The 18,835-nt window shown below is 51.0% G+C and overlaps 7 protein-coding genes across 7 annotated transcripts; 4 read left to right on the top strand and 3 right to left on the bottom strand.

The window, feature by feature from the left end:
- The first annotated feature begins 1,373 nt into the window (after positions 1 to 1,373).
- V8C40DRAFT_245305 (glycosyltransferase family 2 protein) lies at positions 1,374 to 3,592 on the top strand. The gene is made up of 2 exons (XM_083215859.1): positions 1,374 to 1,983; positions 2,046 to 3,592. The coding sequence occupies exons 1-2, from the start codon at positions 1,483 to 1,485 to the stop codon at positions 3,357 to 3,359; spliced, it is 1,815 nt and encodes a 604-aa protein (XP_083073034.1). The 5' UTR covers positions 1,374 to 1,482; the 3' UTR covers positions 3,360 to 3,592.
- A 140-nt stretch (positions 3,593 to 3,732) lies between these two features.
- Positions 3,733 to 4,686, top strand: V8C40DRAFT_245304 (uncharacterized protein). The gene is made up of 2 exons (XM_083215858.1): positions 3,733 to 4,161; positions 4,258 to 4,686. Exons 1-2 carry the CDS (start codon positions 3,939 to 3,941, stop codon positions 4,437 to 4,439), a joined length of 405 nt encoding a protein of 134 aa, XP_083073033.1. The 5' UTR covers positions 3,733 to 3,938; the 3' UTR covers positions 4,440 to 4,686.
- Positions 4,687 to 4,698: 12 nt separating this feature from the next.
- V8C40DRAFT_245302 (gamma-glutamylcyclotransferase family protein) lies at positions 4,699 to 6,096 on the bottom strand. Its single transcript, XM_083215857.1, has one exon. The coding sequence runs from the start codon at positions 5,545 to 5,547 to the stop codon at positions 4,867 to 4,869; it is 681 nt and encodes a 226-aa protein (XP_083073032.1). The 5' UTR covers positions 5,548 to 6,096; the 3' UTR covers positions 4,699 to 4,866.
- Positions 6,097 to 6,377: 281 nt separating this feature from the next.
- On the bottom strand, positions 6,378 to 10,018 carry V8C40DRAFT_245300 (kinase-like domain-containing protein). The gene is made up of 2 exons (XM_083215856.1): positions 9,267 to 10,018; positions 6,378 to 9,190 (listed from the first exon to the last, which is right to left on the bottom strand). The coding sequence occupies exons 1-2, from the start codon at positions 9,675 to 9,677 to the stop codon at positions 6,878 to 6,880; spliced, it is 2,724 nt and encodes a 907-aa protein (XP_083073031.1). The 5' UTR covers positions 9,678 to 10,018; the 3' UTR covers positions 6,378 to 6,877.
- Positions 10,019 to 12,926: 2,908 nt separating this feature from the next.
- On the top strand, positions 12,927 to 14,610 carry V8C40DRAFT_245294 (prephenate dehydratase PHA2). The gene is made up of 3 exons (XM_083215855.1): positions 12,927 to 13,277; positions 13,342 to 13,402; positions 13,466 to 14,610. The coding sequence occupies exons 1-3, from the start codon at positions 13,215 to 13,217 to the stop codon at positions 14,344 to 14,346; spliced, it is 1,005 nt and encodes a 334-aa protein (XP_083073030.1). The 5' UTR covers positions 12,927 to 13,214; the 3' UTR covers positions 14,347 to 14,610.
- Positions 14,611 to 15,858: 1,248 nt separating this feature from the next.
- V8C40DRAFT_245289 (P-loop containing nucleoside triphosphate hydrolase protein) lies at positions 15,859 to 17,340 on the top strand. Its single transcript, XM_083215854.1, has 4 exons — positions 15,859 to 15,990; positions 16,067 to 16,249; positions 16,440 to 16,970; positions 17,028 to 17,340. Exons 1-4 carry the CDS (start codon positions 15,928 to 15,930, stop codon positions 17,163 to 17,165), a joined length of 915 nt encoding a protein of 304 aa, XP_083073029.1. The 5' UTR covers positions 15,859 to 15,927; the 3' UTR covers positions 17,166 to 17,340.
- On the bottom strand, positions 17,233 to 18,286 carry V8C40DRAFT_245286 (mitochondrial 54S ribosomal protein mL67). Its single transcript, XM_083215853.1, has 2 exons — positions 18,066 to 18,286; positions 17,233 to 17,997 (listed from the first exon to the last, which is right to left on the bottom strand). Exons 1-2 carry the CDS (start codon positions 18,258 to 18,260, stop codon positions 17,440 to 17,442), a joined length of 753 nt encoding a protein of 250 aa, XP_083073028.1. The 5' UTR covers positions 18,261 to 18,286; the 3' UTR covers positions 17,233 to 17,439.
- Positions 18,287 to 18,835: the final 549 nt, after the last annotated feature.

Genomic DNA, 18,835 nt, shown 5'->3' with positions numbered 1-18,835 from the left:
TTCTCGTGAAAAGCGAAGAACTTGGGGTTTCTCTCATCTCACAAGGACATGCCATCTTTGGTTAAGAGCCTCTTCAAATTCCACGTGGAGGTAATTAAGAAGACCTCGATGCCACCGAAAGCCGGTACGCTGTTACGGCAGTCGGATATGCGAGCCACCAGCCTGTAATCGACAGAAGTGGCGAGGCCGTGAGACCGATGTTGACGAGGAAAGCATCACGAGGGATAGAAAAGCTGATGTTGAGAGATGTGAGTTGATGAAACTGCCGTTTATGTTGCTCGAATGGATACGATGACCGGATGTCCCTGTGCTTTTTCGCTGGTTGTACTTTTCTCAGCTCTGTGGTTGTCTTCTCAACTGACTGACGACGTCATCAAGCCGCAACTGATATTCTCGCTCATTGCCTGTTCAGTGTGCATTCTTTCACGACGTCAGCCTAACTGTATCAATCCGAAATGAAGTATTCCGAGCAGCCCCTGCCAACAAAAGGTTGTGGAACGAGCACGGACATGCGCAAAGTGCGTTCGCATCAAAAAGAACGCAATTGCCTTGGTACCGGTCCTTTCAACTAAGGCTATGGACTGTGCCCAGCTGAATCAAATTTCGGCCCCTATGCAGGAAAGGCAAGGTAAGGATATACGACATAAGAAAAATAGTCCAAAAGAGAGAAACCCGAGCAAGGATCAGAATCCCATTCGTACCGCAAGCCAATTGCCGGTAACAAAGTCGTTTTTGGCATTGGTCTGCGTTCAAATTAACCCTTGCTGCGCCCCCTGTCGTGTCTAAGCCAAAGACAGCTTTAGCCTGGTTGTCCGCCAAGAGGAGCGCGCTACTCGTAAAATTATACGGAGCTGCGGGTTGAAGCTCACCCGAGGAACTAAGAGGCGAATCAACGATTGCCGGAGAAGAAAAAAAAAAGAGCGAAAAGAAGACGAAAAAGACTGGGGCAGTTGACAGGGCTGACGACAGAGAGAAAAAGAAGAAGAGCGTAATCGTCCAGATCGAGAAGCTGGGTGCAAAACATGTACACTCTCGGGCCAACTGGAACTCACGGCATAAGCACGCTGCTCTTTTCTCTCAGAACGGCCGCTCAGCAAACATCATGTTCGACTAATCATTCACGATAATAAATTTCGTGTCATGTTACGTTGCTGAGGGAGTCATTGCAGCAGCCGTCTCTGGCTCCGCCTCTTGCTGCCTGGATACGATACTTGGCAGACATCTCGGCATCTCAAGTCAGACGAGTATCCATAATGGCTAAGGTAGTTGGCATACGCTTAGCTCGAGTTGTCAGTCCCTAGCTCCCCCTTTTTCTTCTTATCTTGCACCTATTCCCGATACTTTCTTTATTTTTTCTTTTCTTTGCCGAAGTAACCTAAACAAGTGCAGTTCTTGAATCTGCAGCCACTCGTTTCTTGTTCACTCTTTTTCCTGCTCAAAGGTTGCCAAACCCTGGCCTAACTCGCCGCGGACCAACTCATCATGGACTCATTCCACGATGTTTCGGTCCCTCAGATCGTCACAAAGGGCCGCCACACTTCATGGCTTCGCATGCTGCTCCACGTTGCGGGCTGCTTGCTCTTCACTCCCCTTTATTGGGCTTTTGCCATCCACTGTCGTTACCCTGTCACGCTAGATCTCATCTTGACTATCCTCCTCACGGAACTGAACCGACTTGTCAATGAAGGCCGAAGGCTTCAGTTCTATGAAGAGGATCCAGAACCGATGATGCCCCCTCAAGATGAGAAGTCTGATGACGGCTTTTACGATGAAAAGAAAGTAGGCTTCACGGTCACGGAGACGCAAATTGTACCGCAGTCGAGGTTGGATAGTATGGCAGCGGTGGTGGGATGGCGTGAAGACCCTGCTTTGTTTACCAGGGCACTGGAGAGTTACAAAAGTGCCATGCATTGCAAGTTTATGCTTGTTGGCATTGATGGAGACGATGTACCTGACCAGGACATGGTCGACGTCTTTAACAATGTAAGTCATCATGGTTCATATCCAAAGGTATCAAAGCCCACTAACACGAGTGAACACGCTAGGTATATCCCACCCAGTCAAAGGTTATCCATGTTCCTCAGCCTCTTGGAGAGGTGGCAGAGCAGTTCATTACCAAGCATGTTTCCATCTGCAAGCAAAACGGCCAGCCCGTCAACATGAGCGAGTGCCATGAGATTGCCATTCGGCACTGCTTCCAGCTTGCCCGAACCATCCTCGAGCAGGAAAAGATCGACCTCGCCAACGTACGCCATATATGCCTCCGCCAACGTCACATGCACAAGAAGGGTATCATGTTCACTACGTTCATCTTTGCTCTTGTCATCGCCGACGTCCTGGGCATCGAGTTCCTGTGGTCTTCCGACTCGGACACTTTGGTATTCCCCGGCTCTATTCACAAGACTGTCGATGCCATCGCCCACGATCCTACGATTGGCGGCGCCAGTTCCGGACTCGTCGTCCACAATGGATACGAAACTACTGTGACGAATCTCGCCGCCACCGTCTACTGGGGCGAGCTGTATCTGACCCGTTCCATGCCTGCTTTCACTGCCACGAGCGACTGCCAGAGCGGTCCCAGCACTGTATTCCGTCTCGCCGCAATGCCCGCAATCCTGATTCCCTGGTATCTCCAGAAGCTGATGGGGAAGCGTATGATTATCAACGAAGACCGCCATCTCACGACCAACCTCCTCCTGCGCGGCTGGGGCGTCGTGTTTGCTTCCGACGTCCTTACTGCTACCGACACTCCTACGACACTGGCTCGCTGGCTGAAGCAGCAAGTCCGGTGGGCGCGCGCCACGCACATTGAGTCTCTGCTACAACCCAAAGTCTATCTCATCACGCACCCTTTGCTCTTTTATAGCATGAGCAAGCGCGAGTTTGGCCCCATCATCGCCTTCGTTGCCACTATGTGGTACTTTTTCACCGGCGAGCGACTCATCATTGTCTTCATCTCCGACCTGCTTGTACGTATCGTGGCCAGCGCCCTGTACAACCTCTTCCGCAACCCGCACCGCTTGGAACGCGCCTCTCTCAAATGGATCGTCCCTGGCATGTTCTTCTACCACCTGCCGCTGCCCGCCGTTCACGTCTGGAGTCTTTTTACCCTGACGGCCGACGGCTGGGGCACGAGCATGCGCAACAGCAGCGAGATGGCAAAGAAGGACAGCGTCAGACAGGCGTGGTGGGAGACGGGCTTCTTTGTGGGCTGGATGGGCGTCGTGGCTGGTTGTGTGGCCAGATGGGTGGCGACTCATAATGAGATGCAGGAGAGGGAGATTTTGGCGGCCATGGTGGTGAGTTTTGCGGCGGCGGCTGCGGTGGCCTGGAGATTTACCATTTACCAAACGTCATGATGGTGATTACGATGGAGACGTTGACGTTGACGTTGAGTTGGAGAGAGAAGTTGAAGTGATGTACAATTTATAGATAGTTGCATGTGATGCTACGATGCATCCCGGATGGTGGATTCATGGATAACGGGTAACGGACGCTTTCCATAAGCACCGGTAATGACTTTTATGTAAATTAATTAGTAGTAATATCTTAGACATGATAGAATAAGCGATGACATTTTGTTGAAACCCGAGACATGAATGAGACATGCAGAGTGATATGGTGTTCTATTTGAGTACTCCGTACGCGTTAAGTGGTTCTGATAGGCACAGGCGGGACACGACTTTGACGCGCTTTGTAAATGGATGCGGATCAACCCACTTCTAGTCCGGTATGACATAATTTTCTGAGTGTGCGCTGAGTGAATGACAAGAGGGAGAAGAAGTGAAACAAAAAGATTGGCAGCTGCTTTATTTATCTGCATTAACCAACATCTTCTTTTCTCTACCCTCTCTCTCTCCTCTCAATCTACAACCCAACACTATAACTCTACTACTCTACCCTCACAACACTCACAAATCTCAACAACCAACTGAAAAATGGCTCCTGTTCCCTCCCCCGAAGTCCGCGCCAACATCGCCGCAAAGATCGACGCCCTCATCCTGGCCGTCGAGAAGACACCCGAGTTCAAACGCACATCGTCCAACGGCGGGCTGTACCACGTGTGGGATTTCGCTCACCGGACGCAGTACATGCTCTTTGAGGTTGATGGTATTCGACAGGAGGGGTATGAGTTTAAGCATGCCGGGCAGATTAAGATTAGTGAGTCTTCTTTCTTTCTTTACAGTTCGTATTTGGATGGCCAAGTATCAAACATGGTCAATTGTATTAAAAACGTAAGTGCTGACAAACTTGTAGCCAAGCGAGGCGAAGAAGCGGCAGAGGAGCTGTATACCGATACTTTCACTCGTTCCGTCACGCTAGATCAGCTTATTAGCGGTCCGCCTTTGATGCGAAACATGATGGGCATGAGTGGAGAGATTACGCCCGAGATTCAGGCTGCGTCCAAGGCGGTTTTGGATGCTTTCCCGGGGTTTTGAGAGAAGTGAGCGCGTTGTTGGGAAATGAAGATGGTTATACAAAGCAGAGAATCAATGAGACGCCGGGACGATGATTCAAAGAGTCTCATACCCTGCTCTTTTTCGGACTTAAAGATTGAAGATTGAGTCTTAGTTTAGGTAAGATGGTGATGTAGATACCATATTGTAGGCGAGTTATATCATAGTTGCCGATTTGCTGGACAACATATCCACTGCGAATCCAATCCAGTTCACAGTTCTCCTTGAACTCCCCCACGCCGTTATTTTTTTTATTTATTTATCTATACCTATAAAGTGTAACTTGTGTGAGTAGCGAGTGTGTAAACAAGCCAATTCCCCCATCCCATCCCCATCTAAAAAATCCCAATACATGATCCCTCATCCTCATCACCACCACAAAATCATCATCTTCTTCTTCATCTCCTCCTCATCCATCCACCCAGAACCGCCTCATCACCTTATCCGCATACTCCTCACTCATCCCCCAATTCTCAACCGCATCCTCAATCCCCCTCTCCATCCTCTCCACATACTCCTCCTTCGGCCTGGCCTCCGTCACGCGCTGCCTGTCGACATACGCCAACACCTTGACCGGCGTCAACTCCTCTTCCACCCGCTGCTCCTCCCCGCCGATCCTGTCCCTGTTGCTCACCCAAGAGGCTTCGATGTGAAGCTTTTCGTAGGCCCAGGGCACGCCCTCGTATCGGTCTAGTCGCTCCTCGTCTTCTACCGGTAGTAGGTAGAGCATGCCGTATACCTCGCTCTCTTCTGTATCTTCTTCCATCCTGCTCTTCCCCTTTTGTTCGGCTTTCTCATCATCTTCTTCTCCTTCCACGTCATTGTCTTCACTCTCCCTCACAATGTTTGCATATCCCCTCGTGTTGATAATCCACCGCCACCCCGTGACTTTGCCCAGCCCAACAGCTGTAGAATAAGGACATCGCTGCCGCATCTGCTCCGTCGACAAGTTGCTTCCGTACGCGAAGTAGAGAATTTCGCTCCTGTTTTCATCGGTGATGGTCAGGGTACTGTCCTGCGAGTCCTGGCTCCCCTGCGAGTCCATTTCGTCGTCGTCCTGTAACTGTATCTTGTATATTTTGCGTATCATGTATTGATGTTTGTGTTTGTGTTTGTGTTCCTCTGTGTGCGTGTGTAATAGAATATATGTAAGATGACTCTAGTCTGTCTCAGTTGTGTGTTTCCTCTCAAATTGACCAAGTAGCGCCCAATAAAAGTAATTCGTCGCCAAATAATGAAATACTGCCAAATGATCAAAAAACACTCTAATGCAGGTACCTTTTTAAAGAGCAAATCGATCAATTCGCAAGGCTGTCTGTCAAAAAAATGCCCAACCAGCAGCGGGAGGCCTTTGGAAGATCGATGCGGAATGCAAGGCTGTGCTGCGCACGGCCACCCCGAAACAAGGCGGAACCAGGAAAATCAATAAACCACAACGACAATCCTAGACAAAAAGAATAAATCCTTCTTCGTAAAAATAGAATTTCTATCTTTCGATTTCTTTTTCCAATTTTTTCTTTCACATTCGTTTGTTAACCGAAGGAGGCGATGATGAGGAAGAACAGGCCGAGAGAGACAAGAGGTACATGGGTGAGTACACGGTCAGCAGACTTTGGTCCAGGCAGCAAGGCAAGTCACTCCAGTGGTTCCCCATGTCCTGAATAGGCGACGAGACAAATAAATAAACAGGTAGGCCGTGGCCGTGAGTCCTATTTCTGTTTCTATTACTATTCTTCTAACCCTTGCTTTGCGGGATATATTCTTAATGTCCTTCCTTATGTAGTATTCATTGTTGGCTGGACTTTTATTTGGTCATTGCAGAAATCTAAGTATTCATCGTGTAGTGAAGTTGGTTATCAACTCTCACAATGACAGACAACAGATAGATATCACGCAGATCACGCACAGGCACAGCATTGCTTCAGGTATCAAATCATCATCATTCATGCAGGTTTCATATAATACACTTCTTTAAATGCCCATGATATCGCTTCACTTCCTCTCCCCCCTCCTCAGTGCTTCGCCCGTGCATTGCCCATTACCACCACAGCCCTTGCGCGCGCGGGCTGCCTCCAACCAGTGAGGATTCACTCTCTTTGAGCGAATCCCACAACTCATCAACCAGTGAGGCCTCACTCTCTTCGAGCAAATCCCATAACTCATTTTTTTCATAACTGCAAAAAAGGGAGAACAAGCAAAAGGGGAAAAAAAAAAGAGAAAAAAAGAATCCCATGCCCGTCTTCATATATGATGTAATAATATCCTTCTCATATCACCCGCATTTTGCGTCTAATTGATAATTGTTCTTGTGATAGTGTGCCTGCCCTGTTGAGTCCCTGGAAATGCGGAAGCAAAATTAAAGAAAGAAAGAAAACAAGAAAAAGAAAACAAAAAAGGAAGAAATAGTAGAAAAAAGGATTCTAAGTAATCTGGGCGAGGAAAGGGCTCATCATCAGCTCATCAGCGCTTGGCCGCAGGTTGTGATCCAGCTCAAAGGTCTGGCCCAAGAACATCTTCGCATCGTCACTAGCATGCTCCGGTATGGTGGGAGTCGCTTTCCCGCCACCGATCCTGAAAATGGCCTGAAGCTGACTGCAATCCGGGAACGGGTGCGAGCCCGTCATCATCTCCACCACCAGACATCCCAGAGACCAAATGTCAGCCTTGCGCGTGTATGAAGTCTGCTTGACGACCTCGGGCGCCATCCAAAACACCGATCCCTGAAGGGAAGGTCGGTTCTTGTTGTTGGCGGCTCCATTGAGGATGTTGGACGCTTCCAGCTTCTTGGAGATACCAAAATCAGAAATCTTGATTGTGCCCTTGTTGTCCACTAGGATGTTGGCACCCTTGATGTCTCGGTGGATAATGTCCATGCCGTGCAGGTACGATAAACCCGTCAAAATCTGCCTCACAAAGCTCCGAACCAGGGGTTCGGGCAGGGCGCCATACGAGTTGAGCATGGTCTGGACCGAGCCACCAGGGACGTACTCGAGGAAAATGTTGAGGTGCTCAGCAGAAGAGCTGCAGCCCAGGTATTGCACAATGTTGGGATGTCGGAGCTCTCGGAGGAGGCTGATTTCGCGCTTCAGGGCATCAATCATGCTCTTCTTTCGGCTGTCGTTTTGGCTGTTTGCGCCGGGCGCTGGCATCTCGACCTGCTTCACAGCTAGGAGCTCTCCCGTTACTGCGTGCAACGCCAGGTACACGCTGCCAAAGGATCCCTGCCCAATCAGGGCTCCCTTCATCCATTTGTTGTCATCCCACGAATCTCCCGCCAAGAAGCTCTCCAGCTCTTCGTCAGCCTCGTCCTCGTCCTCGTTGAGGGCCTGCTGAACCTCCTGGAAGGAGCCGGAGCCAGTGGACCCATCCGGATCATAGTAGCTCGTGCTTATTGTGTTGCCTTCGGGGTCGGTGACGCTGAGGCCAGTGGTGTCGCTTGCGTCCGAAAACGAGACGTATGACTTGCGGTTTGGCTCTGTGGGCGACGACGCCTCCTCTTGCAGAGTTCCGAGCATCGACGAGGCAATCGAATCTCTGCTATAAATCGTTGGGGCTCGCCCGCCCTGGAGACGAAGTTTGGCCACATGGGCGCTTCCACCCAGCCAAGAGTCTGCAATGGTGGGAATAGGAGGGGCATCCTGGATGGTCGAAGCAAAGCTCAAATTGCTCGCCACACTAAGTCGGCTATTGATCTTGCTCAAGCGGGTTGATCTTCTCATGGAAAGTCTGGCGGTCCGGTCGATGTCCTCGCGGGCGTGGTCGGGGAAATATGATGTCAAATCTGATGCGATGAGCTCGCTCGGCGGCCGGAGTCCTCCAAACTGCCGCAGTCCTACCTTTCTTAGCGGGTTGCGATCAGGCGAGGAAGGTCGGTCCAGTTCTCTATACGCATTGGCCGTGTTTCGCTCTCGGGCTGCAAAAGAGACAGGCGACAGGGGGTTCTGAAGCTTCTCATTCCAACTCTCGCCCAAGACCTTCTGCACCTTGATCTGACTCCTTTTATCTACGCTCTCTAGCGCTCGCGCGTGCTTCTGCTGCTCTTCTTCTAGGGCTATGGCGGCAGCGCGCTGCAGTTCTGCCTCGCCGGGCTCTCCAGCTGGCACTCTCCTGAGAATCAACCGGTTCCTCTCAGGTCTCCGCTGGTCCTTGATGATGCGCCAGAGCTCCGTGTCACCCAGTCGGCGGCACTGGCTGGGGTCGGCATCTATGCCAGTCAGGACCCAGAAACAGTAGTTTCGCTCATGATCTTCGCGGAGACCGAATTTGCGCAGAGTGACGCGCATGACATCCTCGCAGGTGTTGCATTCGGCAATCTTGACAACCTTTGTAACGCCGCCGCTGGAAATGACACGGATAATGTGCTGGCCCTGAGGCAGGGTAGCCATGAGGGAACCGTCCAAGCTGGAGTTGTTGCGCGTGTGAGTTGACATTAGACGACCACTTGAAGTATTAGACGCCGGGTTCTGGCTCCCGTGAGCTACATAGCCTCTACCGGTGGCATATTGCTGCGATTGCTGCGGCTGTTGCTGTCGTGTTCGCACATCTGGTACTGGCTGGGGAGAAGTAGGTCTTGAAGTAGGTCTTCCGTGGTTGGAGGCGCCAGCGCCAGACATGTCGACCTGCCTCGAGTAGCGCTTGTTGAGAGAAGGAGTAGCAGCGGATCGTGGGTTGGAGGCCATAGCAGAGCCACCAAGGCTCTGCATAGGGAGGATATCCAGTCCAGCAAACGAATCCTAAATGCGGGGGGAACTGTCAGTAACTATCCCCTTTCCTCTGCCCAAAGACCCGAGTGCACAAAGGAAAACTCACCCTATTTCTCTTCTTTTGGTTGGCATACGCCTTTGTTCGTAGCTTCTTGATGCTGAGGAAGAGGCGCACGCGGTCGCCAACCTTGTCAATTCCCATCTCTTTGAGGACTTCTTTGTCCATCTCCAGCAGGTTTTCGCCATTGATGTGGTTCTTGCGGAACAGCTTTTCGTATTCCCCACACTTGACGCTGGCGAGATAGTCGCAGACTCTGTCCTCGTCCCAGTTCTTGACGGAATCTGGGCCGTCCGAGTCGGAGAAATCTGACTCTGTCGGGCTGGAAAAGCCATGCGAGTTGCCAGTCATGGCGGGTATTCTCCTCGACGTCGGTAGGCCGGAAGAGTAGTCGCTTGCGACCATGGTTGCGCCTCCTCCTAGGGGAGCGGGATACGTGGATTTGGCGAGCATTGCCATCTTTGCTGTGTTTTTATTTTCTGCCTTTCTTAATTTGATTCGGTGATTTTAAAATTCAAATGCTGGTCTCGACGAGAACGATGTTGTGCCGTGCTTCGATTGCAAACGCGACCCGCGGTGTTTGCAGTTGCCGAGCGTTGACTTCGATGGTGCGATGCGTCTTGCGTCTTCGCCCGTTGCCAATCTCGATTATGGCTCTTCGGTTTCTTCTTCTTCTTTTTCTCTTCCACCGTCGAATCAGGACTCAGAGCTTCAGGCCACCTCGTCCGTGGTTGCTGCGGTCGTCACGACACAGGCTCCCGGCTGAAGTCGACCGACGGCGTCGAGAAGGGAAAAAAGGGGAGCAAGCTGGGAGGTTAAAAAGAATCAAGGCCAAACAGGAACGAATTGAGCCCAGACGAGAAAATAGCGGCCAGGCGGGGGCGCTTCTCCTCCTAGGGTATGGATGTGAGCAGGTACTCGTACAGTACGGTAGCAGCAGATGGGCGATTGGTGGCGATTGGCCACGGCGGGACCCCCCCTGTAACCTCGTGGAAATCAGCACAGATGCGCTAAAAAGGTGCTGAAGAAGCGTAACTCGGCAGTGCAAGTACTCGTACCTGCAACCTGCGACACAGCTGCGACGACAAGCTGAGATTGCTGGATTGCAATGCCGCCGAATTTGTTGATGGCTTCTGATGAAAGGAGCACCAGTCCCGGCATGTGCTGTTTGCTATAGACGCCTCTGGTACCTGTAAACTTGTTCCTGGACCGGGCGCTAAGAGGTGGCTAAGGTACCGGCCGTTGAGGCGTGTACTCGTACCTCACCATTCATGGCATATATTGAGATGGAAGGGGACTCAAACAAAACAATGGACAAACCGGGTCGCAGGCCGTCGTCCTTAATGCCGGGCGCTGAAGTGACGAGCAGCCTGATTCTGACGCAAGCAGAGCTTCTAATAATATCATGGCTACAGTACGGTACATGTACATACATCCGCATCTCCAGTCCCGCCGAGAAGATCAACTCTCAGCCATACTGGGGACTTGTCCACCAGACCCAAAGATCGTTGTATGTATACATACCTCTTGCGCAGGTAGCATCGTCAATGGAGTCATCTCTCTGCACGGTACAATTACATGTTATACAAGTCCAATTATAATTACCAGCCGTCAAATGTTATCTCGCACACATGTCTATAAACATACAAGCAGCAGGATCGTATCCGCTCTGGCCTACTGGAAATGGATCAGCTCCGGTGTCCAAGTGAGATTCGCTCCCGCGGTGCTGTCTGTGCTCTGCAAAGGTACGAGTGTTAATATAACCCATCCCGGAGCTTCGTATAATATCACCAGCATAGAGTTGTATCTACGATGAACCCATGTGTCTTCAAGTTTGTAAGAATACTGTATGTAGATGGAAACCCACCTAAAATCATACCTAATATTCAAGTATCTTCTATTTTTGTCGTTGTGGAATTCAACCCTCTTCATCGTCTTTTTCACACTCTTTTTGCCTCCTGCGAGCCATTTCAAGGGTTCCATGTGGGCCTCGCGCATTGGCTCCACGACCCCTGTTGAGCCCTGGCGCGCGTCATTGGTCCGCCATCTGCGAAACGTGAAACCAGCGGCGTTTCGAAGTTTCATCTCGCACCCACCGCATTTTGGTGGCTCGTCCATCGTGTGTGGCCCGTTGGGCCAAAGCGTCGATACGGGGGGCAGAGAAACGCCTTGCTCGCACCAAAAAAACTACATCCAGATGTATGTTATCTTTCGCTACAGTACTCGTACAGCACAGTACAGCACAGTATCAACACATGGAAGAGACTGATATGGCGGTCTGCTCTGGTCTGTCCTCTCACAAGGGCCACGACAACACGAGTTGTAAGTAAGAACAACATTGAACCCTGGGCCGATGACGACTGTTCAGGACCCCTAGCAGGCGATTTTCCGATTCCCATCACGCGCTAGCACACGCCCGATGCCCTGTCACCAACCTGAACTCGACTCGTATGCTTACCGGAGCTTGACGGCGACTCGCATTCACCCATCTTACCATCTTTCGATCCATCGCACGGGGGCTGCTGATCGGCTGCTGGCATCCTCGGACTGGCCTCATTGCTTCTAGAACGTCGGGGGTGTCGGCCTTTGATCCAAAGCAGCAAATCAAGGCTGCAGCCTGGTTCTTGTTCGCTGGCAGTGCATGCGCAGACGCAGACGCACGCCTGACGAGGCAAAATGCGGCCTCTCGTGTGCAGTTTTCATTGCATGTGCTCGTACCCAATCCATGTACACTCTGTACCACCACCACCTAATCTCTACCTTACCTATGGTAAAAGTAGCAGCACATCATTTAAACACAGTAATATCGTGCGCAAGTAAGTATTAATGGATGTTTCCACTCGGAAAAGCGCCCGTCCAGTCAAAGCTCCAGTCAGCATGCATGTACTGTACATAGGCCCGGCCATCCAGCCCACGATGCCCTCAACTGCAATTCGTCCGCACAATGTTTCACATGGTGACAGCCCGGCGCTTGAAACAACTGCACCAATCACGCAGCGGCTGCTTGACCGGGCCGACGCGAATCAATCAAATCCTTGCCGGGATGCCTGAAGAGCTGGCATACAAACAAGTGGAATTGCCGCAATCAACCCCAAACGGCGGACACCCTCACGTTGCGCCCTCGTGATGCGTATCACTCTATTCATCACAGCGCCTTGTTATTGGGCCTGCGCAATCACAAATGGATGGACGTGATATTGATCGGCCACAGTCACAGTCACGGCGCCTCGATCTATGCTGGCCTAATAATAGATGCCTGTGTCTCCAAATGGGATAAATATCTGCCATGCACGAAAAGCTATCCTCTCGTTGCCTTATTAATCAAGGTGGCATGTAGAAATACCCATCCATCCATCGTGCCACATCCTTCTAGTAATGCAATGGTGTTTAGCTCAGATTTAATCAAACCCACCAAATCTTATATCATTCTATGTAAGCTACTCAAAAAGCTTGCCTCGTAAGCTCGTCCACAGCTTCTTCCAAGCTTTCCGCGATATCGCAGCTGAAATCGTGCTGCTCCAGCTCGTAGATGGCGTCTTTTGGACCCCGCGATAAACCAAAGTATCACACTAACATGTCCACACCAAAAATCCCATACATATCCGTTAGGCTGCGACACCAGCTGAGAAACCGGTTTTGAGATGTCGCAGTCATCCTTATGTCAGGCACCACAAAAGAGCTTTGGACAGCTCTCGAGCAAGCTCTCTTTACACTTTCATCTTTTTTTCTTGCATATTGTTAGCATCCTGGATAGCGACGTTAGCAAGCACGAGATTCCGTGATACCTCTGGGATCAACAACTGTCAGATCCACTTTCATTGGTGGCCGTAAATCCGATCTTCGGCACCTGTGAGCCCAAGTCATTTGAGCTTGAAGCTTCTTCGCGGTGACAAGCCGCAGCTCTCCGGACGTCAGCCCTTGAGGTCCTCCTTGTGAAGGGTCAATTGAATTCGTGTTCATTGCTTCCACATAGCCTGCTAGATCTGTAATTTCATCATGGAGACAATTCAGAGGCCCGTTGTCAGCTTTCTGGGCCCTATTGCCTCATATTCGCATCAGGTACAAACACTTCCCATCAGGCGCCATATAAAAAGGACGAAGCTAACCAAAGCTCATCACATAGGCAGTCCGCCAGGTGTTTCCAGAATCAACGTGGGAACTGAGGCCTGCGGCAACGATAGATGGTATGCCACCAAACTCAAGGTAGACGAATCTCTCTGTGTTCTAACAATAAGTGCCCCCCTTAGACGTCTTTGACCAGGTTCAATTCGGAGAGGTGAAAGCCGGTGTGGTCCCCATTGAAAATTCTACAAATGGCTCAGTCGTCTTCACCCTCGATAATCTCGCCGACCGCAATGGCCGGTACAAAGACATTACCGTCGACGGCGAGATCTTTGTTGACGTGCATCACTGCCTGGTGGGACACAGAAATCCATCCCCCGTGCTGGAGCTGGAAGACCATGGAGACGGATCGGGAACCTGCACTCCTACTCTCACGGACCCGCGCCCGTCGAAACCAAAGTCAAAGCCCCTCGCGAATCTGAGACACATCAAGAGGCTCTACTCTCACCCTCAGGCGTTTGGCCAGTGCAACGCCTTCATCTCGACATACCTCAAGGGCGTTGAGATTTTCGACGTCAGCTCGACTAGCAAGGCTGCCGAGATTGTGAGCCAGGACACAACCGGCACCTGGGCGGCCATTTCCAGCGAGCTTGCTGCCAACCTCATGCAGGGTTTGGATATGTTGGCCAGGTCTATCGAGGACCGTGACGACAACACCACCCGCTTCCTCATTATCGGAAAGAACACGACTGTCCCCAAGGACTGGAATCTAGTGAAACAGTCGGTGGGAGAGGCTAGCACCAGGACTCTGATATCGTTCACGGTGCCTCACACGTCCCCGGGTGCCCTGGCCGAGGTTTTGAGCGGCTTCAAGGCCCATAATCTAAACCTCACGAGCATCAACAGCAGACCCAGCCTGTTGGCTCCATTCCAGTACATCTTCTTCATTGAATTCGAGGGCAGCAAATACGACGACCCAGATGGAAGAGTAAAGGGGGCGCTGGATAACATTGACAGGGTCGCGCAGAGCTGGAGATTACTCGGTAGCTGGGAAAGGTACAAGTAGCTATTGCAGTAAATGGCAGGGATGAATAAGACAAAGACTCAAGGAGAGCCTTGTCTTACCAAAATGCTTCCCAACTAAGTTATTGCGAGGCGACTACTGCATCTAAGTGACCAACATAGATTAGTACATGTAGGTTGACGAGTCCTTTTTCCTCTGTCCCAGGATTCGGCTGCCAAGGCCGCTTGACCGCCATAAGAGTGAATGAATCCTGGCCGCACTTTTCAATCATTGTGCCGGGTCTTGCATGGAAGAAAAGAAAACGCATTGGAAGGTAAATACATTGGTACAACATGCTTGACATTGTGCCTGGCATGTGAGATCTACGGACCACAGAAATAGCCGCGAGATGTGCACTTCAGCCTAACACAAGCAAGAAAGCTGTCAGTCAAATCTTCGGATCAACTGCCCGACAGTTACGATGGAATGCCGCCCTGAACCGCGCCAGCATGACGTGTAACACTCCTTTAGCCTGGCCACATGTCCTGGGCTGTCCCACGGCCCAATGAGAGGCTGCGGCGACTGCCAGCGTCTCGGACTGTCGGCGTGGGGTCAAACGGAGTCTTTCGTAGGGATCGATGAAAATCTCGCCGTTTTTGGTGTCCCCCCCGGCATATCTAGCAAAAATGACATTCTGGAGGTTCTTGTCCGCTTTGCCGTGCGGAGAGATGCGGTAAAATCTTTTGAGGGAGATAAATGGGCGATAGGGCGGGCGGTGCTTTGATCCGAAAAGGTTCGAGATCGCATGGCCCGTCTCACTCACCACCCTATCTCGTCTGTCTGTCTAAGACAACCTATCAAGTTGGTCAGCTGGACCACGTCCAACCTCCATACTTGAGCTCGCTACTAAGTGCCGTCTTTCTTCCCCCAACGAGTCCTTTTCCTTTCCCACCCTTCTTCCCGTTATCAATGGTGCCTCGCTTGGAATGACTTGCAGCAGCCAAAAGAAAAGGAACCGGGGGCCAACCTAGCGCCACAGAAACCCACTCAAAAGCCATTGGTTCAGCTGCCCCAAGAGTTTTCCCCTCGGCCCTTTGAACCATGGCTTTTTTTTTCCAGTGAAGAAACCATGACGTCGCAGAAAGCAAGGCTGGCCTCGAAACGGTAGCCAAGGGGGTGAATGGCGACAGGCCTTGTAGGGCTCCTCCGTAAGGTACGGGTGGACCGGGCCCCATACGAGTGGCTCGGGCGATTGGACGGGCTTCGAGCTGGCCCTTTGATCGCGAGGCTTCCGTTCCGTTGCGGGCATGTGAGTGGTGATCTTGCGGACGCTTAAGCCAGCCGCCTGGGAAATTGGTCCAGAAAAGCGGCAAGGTTTCGGTCCCTCGGGGGGGTATTCCAAGGATGTGGCTGCATTGGAACGAAGATGTCCAGTGGGCAGTGTTCAGGTTCAGGTACTGAGTGACGCCCTCCTTGCTTTTCCCCCGGGCGATGGCCCGAGATCTCGAGTGTATATATATGTACTCGTATCTTGTCTTCTGTCCCTCCCCCCTGTGAGATTTTAAATCCCGTTGAACTTTGTTGTATTCTATTTGCAATACTCCGTATGTCTGTATAATTTGACTTGGAAATACAATTTTCAATATGGCTCCTCGACCGATTTTTGCTGCGACTCATCCCAGGGCGTGTTCAACGGCCTTTGAAAGGGTACATACACACCATACTCTTCCTCCATGAAGGGAAAAAAAAAAGTTTTTTACTGACGTGATGCTCGTGTGCTCAGGTGTTCATGGCCCGTCGTGATATCCTCGAGTGTGGGCACGAGCCATTCGGTGATGCCTTTTACTTTGGCCCAGAGTTCTTGAGCGACCGCTTCAGGGACGATGCGGATTATCGCAAGAACACGGAATACTGCAACACCACTTTCAAGGATGTCTTGGAGAGTCTCGCGGATGCGGAAAAAGAGGTTCGAATTCTCCCGTGTCAGAGAGTATCCTTTGATTGAGGGCGGATGATTTCCAAGTGGAAGTCTCCGAGCCCGCCTTGAACACCCTTTCAATATCCATATTCATAGTCGCCTTCGATTAAACTACCATGGTGTACTTTCGGAGGAGCAATTGGAAATTAGAGCAGGATGCGATACTTACACATACCAGGGCAAGCGTCTCTTCATCAAAGACATGGCATACTATCTGGTGCCACCCGATGGGAAGCCATCACAAATCGCACCGTCTCTCGGCGGCGGCAAAGAGCCCGGCAATCCAACCGTCCTTCCAGTCGACATCTTGAAGCGCTTCCACTTTACTTTTCTCATCCGCCATCCTAAGCGGTCCATTCCCTCCTACTACCGCTGTACAATCCCTCCTCTGAGCGAAATCACCGGTTTCGACTACTTCATGCCCAACGAGGCCGGATACGTGGAGCTCGTCCGGCTGCTAGACTTTTTGCTGGAGCGCGGAATCGTCGATAGAGACCACATCACTGCCATTGACGCCGATGATTTGCTCGATAAGCCGGAGCCAATCATTCGCGAGTATTGTGCGCGCATTGGAATTGACTTCAAGCCAGAGATGCTGAAGTGGACCGAGGAGGATCGCGAGTATGCGGCACAGATGTTTGCCAAGTGGAACGGCTTTCACGATGACGCTCTCAAAAATTCTTGTTTCCAGGCGCGATCTCACGCTCAGGTAAGATGATACACGAATTGTTTAAAATATTCACGCTTTTGCTTACTTTTGGGATAGAAAACTTCGACGGTTGAGTCGGAGAATAGAGAGTGGGCGGAAAAGTACGGGCCTGAGGCGCAAAAGGTTATTCGCCAGACCGTTGATGACAACATTCCTCATTATGAATACTTGAAGCAATTTTGCATTACTGTTTAATGAATTTTGGGACGATTGGGTACTGGGTAAAGGGAACATGTTTTGTTTTTAGAAACTCTTTTTGAGTGATTGGTCTATGATACAGTATAATCGGTCTGGCTTATACGGCCCACCGAATCTTTTTTTTATATGTCCGTAATCAACGTCGCTTTTGCAAACAAGATCTCTGTCCAAGATATCTTCATCATGCCGTTACTAGTACATCTTCCTATGCCCTTAGCATTTCGTTTCATGCTATGTGCCATCTCCTGATCGAATCAAACCCAATCTCATTTTACGCCGCCGCCTTGGTGACCGGCTTTTCGGGCTCTCCTGAGGTATATGTCGGAGCCTCAAATAGCGAATGTGTCACATTCTTTGACCATGATTCAGCGTACTTTTTGTCCTGGTCGTTGGCCCAGCTGATTGTAACATCGACCAACTCTTTCTCGCCTCCTTCAGCCTCCGCGGTCAAGACCTTGTTGCCACGGCCCTCGCCTGCCAAAACGGATGCCATATCGGCAATCGCATTTTGCTTCTGGGCGTTGAGAGCGATTCCACGTTCCTGCTTGCTCCGGATTGGTTGGTAGTCGAATCCCTTTTCCTTCTCCTCAGCAATCTTCTTCTTGTCCTGGCTGGTGTACTCTTCCGGTCGCTTGTGTCGCAACTCGTCTGTCCATGCAACTTCGTGAAGGTGTTTCAACTCTCGCAGCTTCTGGAATACCGAGCGGCCAACGGATCCTTGGCCGGGCTGGAATCGAATGTGGGCGAGCGGTGACCAGTAGTCTTTGCGAAGCTTTGCAGGCTTGGTCTTCTTGCCGTTGAACGGCAACTGCTTCAGGCCATGGAACCCCTATGACACCCAGTAAGATACTATGATACGACAGGTTGTAAACGAGAGATATAAAGGGCGAAACTGACATCCAATTGCTTGGTGAAGCTGTAAATGACCTGTTCTGATCTTCTGTGGGCAAACACCCAGATATTCTCTCCATGGCTCTCGGCGTCTTGAGATCCTGCCGCAGCCCCTCGTGGCCGGCCCGTGTGTGCAAACCGCACTCCGGATCTCAAAATGCCCAACAATTGGCCCTGGCCGGGTCGCGAGGCGGAATTCATGGCTGCCGTCCGTCGTCTGGTTGAGCTGGTCGCACGATCCGTCTAACAAAGAAAATCGCCAGACAAACTGCTTTGCGCGGGGTCATGTGACATGCACACCAAGTTCACTGAGCTGAAAGTGCCTGCGCCGATAAGATTGGGCTAGCCAATCACAGGGCGCGCTCCCCACCTTCGCGTTAGGCCTCCACTACCGCCCAGTGACGTCGGGATGAATCTTCCAGGTTCCAGTGACTTCTGGGCAGCTCGAGCTAGGCCTGGAGCTCACTGGAAGCCTCTCGCGTTGTCATTGTCTGCCCACCACCTGTCAGGCACTCCACCCAACCGCTAATAAATTGCATCCAGCATTCCATGATCCGTTTCTTCCTTTCTTTGTTCTTCATCTTTACTCTCTACAGCATAAGGCAAAAGAAGCCCAAGACTTGCAACACCGTTTGCTTGCTTGCTTGCTAATCACAACTTTACGACGATAACGAACAAACAAACAAACTGACTTGATACCCCGCTGTTTGAATAGCAGCCCAACCATTGTCAAGCTATACACTACATTATACCCAACCTCGATTACGCTACTACTA

This window comes from Trichoderma camerunense (assembly GCF_050948025.1).
Source record: "Trichoderma camerunense strain CBS 138272 chromosome Unknown V8C40scaffold_9, whole genome shotgun sequence".
NCBI lineage: Eukaryota > Fungi > Ascomycota > Sordariomycetes > Hypocreales > Hypocreaceae > Trichoderma > Trichoderma camerunense.
The sequence above is the reverse complement of the archived record's forward strand: the minus strand, read 5'-3'. Positions and strand labels throughout refer to the sequence as shown.